The sequence below is a fragment of the Protopterus annectens genome, chromosome 10.part0, assembly GCF_019279795.1.
Source record: "Protopterus annectens isolate FY-2018-M chromosome 10.part0, PAN1.0, whole genome shotgun sequence".
Classification (NCBI taxonomy): Eukaryota; Metazoa; Chordata; order Ceratodontiformes; family Protopteridae; genus Protopterus; species Protopterus annectens.
In genome coordinates this window covers 1831917090-1831929099 of record NC_056744.1, presented here as the reverse complement: position 1 = coordinate 1831929099, position 12010 = coordinate 1831917090, and the positions used below count along the sequence as shown (strand labels likewise).

The 12010-nt window shown below is 43.6% G+C and overlaps 1 protein-coding gene across 1 annotated transcript in view; it reads right to left on the bottom strand.

The window, feature by feature from the left end:
- The window catches only part of QPRT (quinolinate phosphoribosyltransferase), a 268247-nt gene that overhangs the window by 90410 nt on the left and 165827 nt on the right, over positions 1-12010 (bottom strand). The window contains exon 3 of the mRNA XM_044086692.1: positions 1087-1218. Coding sequence (XP_043942627.1) covers positions 1087-1218 — 132 coding nt within the window. The remainder of the gene's footprint in view (positions 1-1086; positions 1219-12010) is intronic.

Here is a 12010-nt window from a genome sequence, read left to right as displayed (position 1 = left end):
TTGACTTTGCCTTAGCTGCTGTAGTGGACTTAATAGTAAGCTGTGAAGGTCTGAAAACACCCTTAGAAGCCAATGCCTGCTCAGCGGCTCCGGACCCATCTGAGGGAATAGTTTCCACAGGCCCAATACCTTGAGTTTCCAGAGGCCTAGGTGTCTCCACGTGGGATTCGGATACAGCCTGTGGCTCTGAGGTAGCGGGTGTCAGGGGCTGCGAAAGCGCCTCACTGAGAACCGACCTAGAAGAGGCTTCGCATTCGGTTTTGGACCTCGGATGCCTGTCCTTTTCCTTGTCTTTGCGTTTTTTTATGAATTCCGGTCGTCTGTTGATCTGATGGCATTATGTAGTTAAACCTTTGGCCAAAGTAATGTAAAGTAAATTCAAACAGACGCTTAATAGTGCGTTTGTTGAATCTAGCACAAAACCGACAACTAGTGACATTGTGGTCAGAGCCTAGGCAAGGAATACAGTACGAATGAAGATCCTTATGAGGTATTTGCTTCCCACAAGAAATACAATTGTTAACTTTTACTGACATTGGTCTGGAGCAAGAAAAAGTTTCCCCAATGGGGTACTTAGCTTTATTGAAGACTTCGGTTCTGAAATTCGATTTCGAAAATCTCAGGAGTAGGCCGACCGGCACTTGCGAACTGCTTTTGCTTCGGGCACCGCGTGGCAAGAAAGACTGAGGAAAATGGCGTCGGCTGCATCTTTTATACCCCTGGCTCACTGACATCAGGGAAGAAGCGACAGCAACCGACGCCAGACCTAGACTTTGGAATTCTGGCCGACTGCGGGTAGCCTGCCAGCAGGATAACCCAAGAGTAATGACTGCAACAGTGAAACACGATGAACATCTAGTTGCTTGCCTAGAAATAAGGTACGAAGGTGGCTAACAGTGGCAGCAATTTCCTGTGTATCCCTTTGGGACTGAAGCTGCACTCATCTCTGTACTAAACTCTCCAAGTTCAAGCATGGCAGTGCCGTTATAAATTATCTGGAAGGATGTCCAGCATAATGACTGAACTACACTTATCAATGCACTAAAAGTGGTAATTTTCATGCACGGGTTTCCTGCAGTAACTTACCTGAGAAGAAAGGTTATCCAGCATAACAACATCTGCTCCAGCCTCTGCAGCTTGTCTTGCTTCATCCAACGTACGGCATTCTACTTCAATCTTTGTGGAGAAGCCACCCACTTTTCGGGCATCCTTTACAGCCTTTAACATAATAGTAATTGGTCAGAATTCTGAGTTATAAACACTGGACATTACAGTAAATCTGTTACAGCATGGCATTCAGTGAATAAAGGACAACATAACCACAAGTTTATTTGAGTTGTGTCTGTCAGATTCTAGGAAATCTGTAGTTTTATGCAACGGGAGCACAGACAAATGTTAAAAAATTACCCCATTCATTCAGAACTACTGCAATGATGAATACCCTGCAATAGTTTAAAAAAATGCACTGTCTGTGAGAACATTTAATCCCATAGTTTGTGGTGCACTGCATCAATGGGCATCAGACGTTGCTTCAAAACTCTAATTTGGGAGCGTTGCCCTAGGACGACCTGGCTGAAACAGATGTCCTTCAACAAAGTCACATTTTACTACCAGATAACATCAGCATGACTTGTTTGTTTTCTCCAAGATGCTGTACAGTTGGAATACATTTGATACAGTTATACAAGTAGAGGGGGTATGTGATGGGGGGCTTTCAAAAGGGGGAGATTTGAGTTTGAATTCACAGACATCTGCTCAGATATGCTGAGCTGCACAGCAAAAATGCAATTCAAAATCATGTATGCACTGTAGGGTGATAGAGCACAATAGAGATTCAAAGTCACGTATGGACTGCAGGGTGATAGAGCACAGTAGGGATTCAAAGTCATGTATGAACTGCAGAGTGATAGAGCACAGTAGGGATTTAAAGTCATGTATGGACTGCAAGGTGATAGAGCGCAGTAGGGATTCAAAGTCACATATGCACTGCAGGGTAATAGAGCACAGTAGGGATTCAAAGTCACGTATGCACTGCAGGGTGATAGAGCACAGTAGGGATTTAAAGTCACGTATAGACTGCAAGGTGATAGAGCGCAGTAGGGATTTAAAGTCACGTATGGACTGCAGGGTGATAGAGCGCCGTAGGGATTCAAAATCACATATGGACTGCAGGGTGATAGAGAGCAGTAGGGATTTAAAGTCACATATGGACTGCAGGGTGATAGAGCACAGTAGGGATTTAAAGTCACGTATGGACTGCAGGGTGATAGAGCACAGTAGGGATTTAATGTCATGTATGGACTGCAAAGTGATAGAGCACAGTAGGATGCCATTTACAGGTTAACAATAACTGAGCCAAGCAGCGTAAGTAACTGCATGCGTGTCGGTACTATACTGACCTGCACTATAATAAATACAGATACATTTTGAAATAATTTTTTATTGCCAAATATGTAGGAAAAAAAGGTTTACCACAGTGTACATGACCATAAACAGAGGTGCCCAACATACTATGCGGTTAACAAAGAAACATTTTGCTTGCAAAGTAACCCTTCTCTATACAGCTCAACCATTTAGTGCAAACAATCTACACAGTACAGTGTTTTCCCAAGCATGAAGTAAACATACTCAAGTAGAATGTGATATACCTACACGCCTTATCCTCTCATGATATACCGACACCCCTTATCCTCTCATGATATACCTACACGCCTTATCCTCTCATGATATACCGACACCCCTTATCCTCTCATGATATACCTACACCCCTATCCTCTCGTGATATACCGACACCCCTTATCCTCTCATGATACACCTACACCCCTTATCCTCTCATAATGTACCTACACCCCTATCCTCTCATGATATACCGACACCCCTTATCCTCTCATGATATACCTACACCCCTTATCCTTTCATGATATACCTACACCCCTTATCCTCTCATGATATACCGACACCCCTTATCCTCTCATGATATACGTACACGCCTTATCCTTTCATGATATACCGACATCCCTTATCCTCTCAAGATATACCGACACCCCTTATCCTCTCATGATATACGTACACGCCATATCCTTTCATGATATACCGACATCCCTTATCCTCTCATGATATACCTACACCCCTATCCTCTCATGATATACCTACACCCCTTATCCTCTCATGATATACCTACACCCCTATCCTCTCGTGATATACCTACACCCCTTATCCTCTCGTGATATACCTACACCCCTTATCCTCTCATGATATACCGACACCCCTTATCCTCTCATGATATACCGACACCCCTTATCCTCTCATGATATACCGACACCCCTTATCCTCTCATGATATACCTATACCCCTTATCCTCTCATGATATACCGACACCCCTTATCCACTCATGATACACCTACACCCCTTATACTCTCATGATACACCAACACCCCTTATCCTCTCATGATATACCTACACCCCTTATCCTCTCATGATATACCTACACCCCTTATCCTCTCATAATATACCTACACGCCTTATCCTCCCATGATATACCGACACCCCTTATCCTCTCACGATATACCTACACCCCTTATCCTCTCATGATATACCTACACCCCTTATCCTCTCATGATATACCGACACCCCTTATCCTCTCATGATATACCGACACCCCTTATCCTCTCATGATATACCTACACGCCTTATCCTCTCATGATATACCTACACCCCTTATCCTCTCATGATATACCGACACCCCTTATCCTCTCATGATATACGACACCTTATCCTCTCATGATATACCTACACGCCTTATCCTCTCATGATATACCTACACCCCTTATCCTCTCATGATATACCGACACCCCTTATCCTCTCATGATATACCAACACCCCTTATCCTCTCATGATATACCTACACCCCTTACCCTCTCATGATATACCTACACCCCTTATCCTCTCATGATATACCTACACCCCTTATCCTCTCATGATATACTGACACCCCTTATCCTCTCATGATGTACCTACATGCCTTATCCTCTCATGATATACCTACACGCCTTATCCTCTCATGATATACTTACAACCCTTATCCACTCATGATGTACCTACACGCCTTATCCTCTCATGATATACTTACACCCCTTATCCTCTCATGATATACAGACACCCCTTATCCTCTCATGATATACCTCCACCCCTTATCCTCTCATGATATACCTACACGCCTTATCCTCTCATGATATACTTACACCCCTTATCCTCTGATGATATACCGACACCCCTTATCCTCTCATGATATACCTACACCCCTTATCCTCTCATGATATACTTACACCCCTTATCCTCTCATGATATACCGACACCCCTTATCCTCTCATGATATACCTACACCCCTTATCCTCTCATGATATACCTACACCCCTTATCCTCTCACGATATACCTACACCCCTTATCCTCTCATGATATACCTAGACCCCTTATCCTCTCATGATATACCTACACCCCTTATGCTCTCTTGATATACCTACAACCCTTATCCTCTCACGATATACCTACACCCCTTATCCTCTCATGATATACCTAAACCCCTTATATTCTCATGATGTACCTACACCCCTTATCCTCTCATGATATACCTACACCCCTTATCCTCTCATGATATACCGACACCCCTTATCCTCTCATGATATACCGACACCCCTTATCCTCTCATGATATACCTACACGCCTTATCCTCTCATGATATACCTACACCCCTTATCCTCTCATGATATACCGACACCCTTATCCTCTCATGATATACCGACACCTTATCCTCTCATGATATACCTACACGCCTTATCCTCTCATGATATACCTACACCCCTTATCCTCTCATGATATACCGACACCCATTATCCTCTCATGATATACCGACACCCCTTATCCTCTCATGATATACCTACACCCCTTACCCTCTCATGATATACCTACACCCCTTATCCTCTCATGATATACCTACACCCCTTATCCTCTCATGATATACTGACACCCCTATCCTCTCATGATATACCGACACCCCTATCCTCTCATGATATACCTACACCCCTTATCCTCTCATGATATACTGACACCCCTTATCCTCTCATGATGTACCTACACGCCTTATCCTCTCATGATATACCTACACGCCTTATCCTCTCATGATATACTTACACCCCTTATCCTCTCATGATGTACCTACACCCCTTATCCTCTCATGATATACTGACAACCCTTATCCTCTCATGATGTACCTACACGCCTTATCCTCTCATGATATACCTACATGCCTTATCCTCTCATGATATACTTACACCCCTTATCCTCTGATGATATACCGACACCCCTTATCCTCTCACGATATACCTACACCCCTTATCCTCTCATGATATACTTACACCCCTTATCCTCTCATGATATACCGACACCCCTTATCCTCTCATGATATACCTACACCCCTTATCCTCTCATGATATACTGACACCCTTTATCCTCTAATGATATACCTACACGCCTTATCCTCTCATGATATACCTACACGCCTTATCCTCTCATGATATACTTACACCCCTTATCCACTCATGATGTACCTACATGCCTTATCCTCTCATGATATACTTACACCCCTTATCCTCTCATGATATACAGACACCCCTTATCCTCTCATGATATACCTCCACCCCTTATCCTCTCATGATATACCTACACGCCTTATCCTCTCATGATATACTTACACCCCTTATTCTCTGATGATATACCAACACCCCTTATCCTCTCATGATATACCTACACCCCTTATCCTCTCATGATATACTTACACCCCTTATCCTCTCATGATATACCGACACCCCTTATCCTCTCATGATATACCTACACCCCTTATCCTCTCATGATATACCTACACACCTTATCCTCTCACGATATACCTACACCCCTTATCCTCTCATGATATACCTAGACCCCTTATCCTCTCATGATATACCTACACCCCTTATGCTCTCTTGATATACCTACAACCCTTATCCTCTCACGATATACCTACACCCCTTATCCTCTCATGATATACCTAAACCCCTTATCCTCTCATGATATACCTACACCCCTTATCCTCTCATGATATACCGACATCCCTTATCCTCTCATGATATACCTACACCCCTTATCCTCTCATGATATACCTACACCCCTAATGCTCTCATGATATACCTACACCCCTTATCCTCTCACGATATACCTACACCCCTTATCCTCTCATGATATACCTAGACCCCTTATCCTCTCATGATATACCTACACCCCTTATCCTCTCATGATATACCGACATCCCTTATCCTCTCATGATATACCTACACCCCTTATCCTCTCATGATATACCTATACCCCTTATGCTGTCATGATATACCTACACCCCTTATCCTCTCATGATATACCTACACCCCTTATCCTCTCATGATATACCTACACCGCTATCCTCTCATAATATACCTACACCCCTTATCCTCTCATGATATACCTACACCCCTTATCCTCTCATAATATACCTACATCCCTTATCCTCTCATGATATACCGACACCCCTTATGCTCTCATGATATACCTACACCCCTTATCCTCTCATGACATACCGACACCCCTTATCCTCTCATGATATACCGACACCCCTTATCCTCTCATGATATACCTACACGCCTTATCCTCTCATGATATACCGACACCCCTTATCCTCTCATGATATACTGACACCCCTTATCCTCTCATGATACACCTACACCCCTTATCCTCTCATGATATACTGACACCCCTTATCCTCTCATGATATACCTACACGCCTTATCCTCTCATGACATACCGACACCCCTTATCCTCTCATGATATACCGACACCCCTTATCCTCTCATGATATACCGACACCCCTTATCCTCTCATGATATACCTACACCCCTTATCCTCTCATGATATACTGACACCCTTTTTCCTCTCATGATATACCTACACGCCTTATCCTCTCATGATATACCTACACCCCTATCCTCTCATGATATACCGACATCCCTTATCCTCTCATGATATACCAACACCCCTATCCTCTCATGATATACTTACACCCATTATCCTCTCATGATATACCTACACCCCTTATCCTCTCATGATATACCGACTCCCCTTACCCTCTCATGATATACCTACACCCCTTATCCTCTCATGATATACCTACACGCCTTATCCTCCCATGATATACCGACACCCCTTATCCTCTCACGATATACCTACACCCCTTATCCTCTCACGATATACCTACACCCCTTATCCTCTCACGATGTACCTACACCCCTTATATTCTCATGATGTACCTACACCCCTTATCCTCTCATGATATACCTACACCCCTTATCCTCTCATGATATACCGACACCCCTTATCCTCTCATGATATACCGACACCCCTTATCCTCTCATGATATACCTACACGCCTTATCCTCTCATGATATACCTACACCCCTTATCCTCTCATGATATACCGACACCCCTTATCCTCTCATGATATACCGACACCCCTTATCCTCTCATGATATACCTACACGCCTTATCCTCTCATGATATACCTACACCCCTTATCCTCTCATGACATACCGACACCCATTATCCTCTCATGATATACCGACACCCCTTATCCTCTCATGATATACCTACACCCCTTACCCTCTCATGATATACCTACACCCCTTATCCACTCATGATATACCTACACCCCTTATCCTCTCATGATATACTGACACCCCTATCCTCTCATGATATACCGACACCCCTATCCTCTCATGATATACCTACACCCCTTATCCTCTCATGATATACTGACACCCCTTATCCTCTCATGATGTACCTACACGTCTTATCCTCTCATGATATACCTACACGCCTTATCCTCTCATGATATACTTACACCCCTTATCCTCTCATGATGTACCTACACCCCTTATCCTCTCATGATATACTGACACCCCTTATCCTCTCATGATGTACCTACACGCCTTATCCTCTCATGATATACCTACATGCCTTATCCTTTCATGATATACTTACACCCCTTATCCTCTGATGATATACCGACACCCCTTATCCTCTCACGATATACCTACACCCCTTATCCTCTCATGATATACTTACACCCCTTATCCTCTCATGATATACCGACACCCCTTATCCTCTCATGATATACCTACACCCCTTATCCTCTCATGATATACTGACACCCTTTATCCTCTAATGATATACCTACACACCTTATCCTCTCATGATATACCTACACCCCTATCCTCTCATGATATACCGACATCCCTTATCCTCTCATAATATACCAACACCCCTATCCTCTCATGATATACTTACACCCCTTATCCTCTCATGATATACCTACACCCCTTATCCTCTCATGATATACCGACACCCCTTATGATCTCATGATATACCGACTCCCCTTATCCTCTCATGATATACCTACACCCCTTATCCTCTCATGATATACCTACACGCCTTATCCTCCCATGATATACCGACACCCCTTATCCTCTCATGATATACCTACACCCCTTATCCTCTCACGATATACCTACACCCCTTATCCTCTCACGATGTACCTACACCCCTTATATTCTCATGATGTACCTACACCCCTTATCCTCTCATGATATACCTACACCGCTTATCCTCTCATGATATACCGACACCCCTTATCCTCTCATGATATACCGACACCCCTTATCCTCTCATAATATACCTACACGCCTTATCCTCTCATGATATACCTACACCTCTTATCCTCTCATGATATACCGACACCCCTTATCCTCTCATGATATACCGACACCCCTTATCCTCTCATGATATACCTACACGCCTTATCCTCTCATGATATACCTACACCCCTTATCCTCACATGATATACCGACACCCATTATCCTCTCATGATATACCGACACCCCTTATCCTCTCATGATATACCTACACCCCTTACCCTCTCATGATATACCTACACCCCTTATCCTCTCATGATATACCTACACCCCTTATCCTCTCATGATATACTGACACCCCTATCCTCTCATGATATACCGACACCCCTATCCTCTCATGATATACCTACACCCCTTATCCTCTCATGATATACTGACACCCCTTATCCTCTCATGATGTACCTACACGCCTTATCCTTTCATGATATACCTACACGCCTTATCCTCTCATGATATACTTACACCCCTTATCCTCTCATGATGTACCTACACCCCTTATCCTCTCATGATATACTGACACCCCTTATCCTCTCATGATGTACCTACACGCCTAATCCTCTCATGATATACCTACATGCCTTATCCTCTCATGATATACTTACACCCCTTATCCTCTGATGACATACCGACACCCCTTATCCTCTCACGATATACCTACACCCCTTATCCTCTCATGATATACTTACACCCCTTATCCTCTCATGATATACCGACACCCCTTATCCTCTCATGATATACCTACACCCCTTATCCTCTCATGATATACTGACACCCTTTATCCTCTAATGATATACCTACACGCCTTATCCTCTCATGATATACCTACACCCCTATCCTCTCATGATATACCGACATCCCTTATCCTCTCATGATATACCAACACCCCTATCCTCTCATGATATACTTACACCCCTTATCCTCTCATGATATACCTACACCCCTTATCCTGTCATGATATACCGACACCTCTTATCCTCTCATGATATACCTACACCCCTATCCTCTCATGATATACCTACACCCCTTATCCTCTCATGATATACCTACACCCCTTATCCTCTCATAATATACCTAAACCCCTTATCCTCTCATGATATACCGACACCCCTTATGCTCTCATGATATAGCTACACCCCTTATCCTCTCATGATATACCGACACCCCTTATCCTCTCATGATATACCGACACCCCTTATCCTCTCATGATATACCTACACGCCTTATCCTCTCATGATATACCTACACCCCTTATCCTCTCATGATATACCGACACCCCTTATCCTCTCACCGATATACCTACACCCCTTATCCTCTCACGATATACCTACACCCCTTATCCTCTCATGATATACCTACACCCCTTATCCTCTCATGATATATCTACACCCCTTATCCTCTCATGATATACCTACACCCCTTATCCTCTCATGATATACCGACTCCCCTTATCCTCTCATGATATACCTACACCCCTTATACTCTCATGATATACCGACACCCCTTATCCTCGCATGATATACCGACACCCCTTATCCTCTCATGATATACCGACACCCCTTATCCTCTCATGATATACCGACACCCCTTATCCTCTCATGATATACCTACACCCCTTATCCTCTCATGATATACTAACACCCCTTATCCTCTCATGATATACCTACACGCCTTATCCTCTCATGATATACCGACACCACTTATCCTCTCATGATATACCGACACCCCTTATCCTTTCATGATATACCTACACCCCTTATCCTCTCATGATATACTGACACCCTTTATCCTCTCATGATATACCTACATGCCTTATCCTCTCATGATATACCTACACCCCTATCCTCTCATGATATACCGACATCCCTTATCCTCTCATGATATACCAACACCCCTATCCTCTCATGATATACTTACACCCCTTATCCTCTCATGATATACCTACACCCCTTATCCTCTCATGATATACCTACACGCCTTATCCTCTCATGATATACCTACACCCCTATCCTCTCATGATATACCGACATCCCTTATCCTCTCATGATATACCAACACCCCTATCCTCTCATGATATACTTACACCCCTTATCCTCTCATGATATACCTACACCCCTTATCCTCTCATGATATACCTACACGCCTTATCCTCTCATGATATACCTACACCCCTATCCTCTCATGATATACCGACATCCCTTATCCTCTCATGATATACCAACACCCCTATCCTCTCATGATATACTTACACCCCTTATCCTCTCATGATATACCTACACCCCTTATCCTCTCATGATATACCGACACCCCTTATCCTCTCATGATATACCTACACCCCTTATCCTCTCATGATATACCGACACCCCTTATCCTCTCATGATATATCTACACCCCTATCCTCCCATGATATACCGACACCCCTTATCCTCTCATGATATACCGACACCCCTTATCCTCTCATGATATACCGACACCCCTTATCCTCTCACGATATACCTACACCCCTTATCCTCTCATGATATACCCACACCCCTTATCCTCTCATGATATACCGACACCCCTTATCCTCTCATGATATACCTACACCCCTTATCCTCTCATGATATACCTACACCCCTATCCTCTCATGATATACCTACACCCCTTATCCTCTCATGATATACCGACTCCCCTTATCCTCTCATGATATACCTACACCCCTTATCCTCTCATGATATACGTACACGCCTTATCCTTTCGTGATATACCGACATCCCTTATCCTCTCATGATATACCTACACCCCTATCCTCTCATGATATACCTACACCCCTTATCCTCTCATGATATACCTACACCCCTATCCTCTCATGATATACCTACACCCCTTATCCTCTCGTGATATACCGACACCCCTTATCCTCTCATGATATACCGACACCCCTTATCCTCTCATGATATACCTACACCCCTTATCCTCTCATGATACATCTACACCCCTTATCCTCTCACGATATACCTACACCCCTTATCCTCTCACAATATACCTACACCCCTTATCCTCTCACGATATACCTACACCCCTTATCCTCTCATGATATACCTACACCCTTATCCTCTCATGATACACCTACACCCCTTATCCTCTCATGATATACCTACACCCCTTATCCTCTCATGATATACCGACACCCCTTATCCTCTCATGATATACCGACACCCCTTATCCT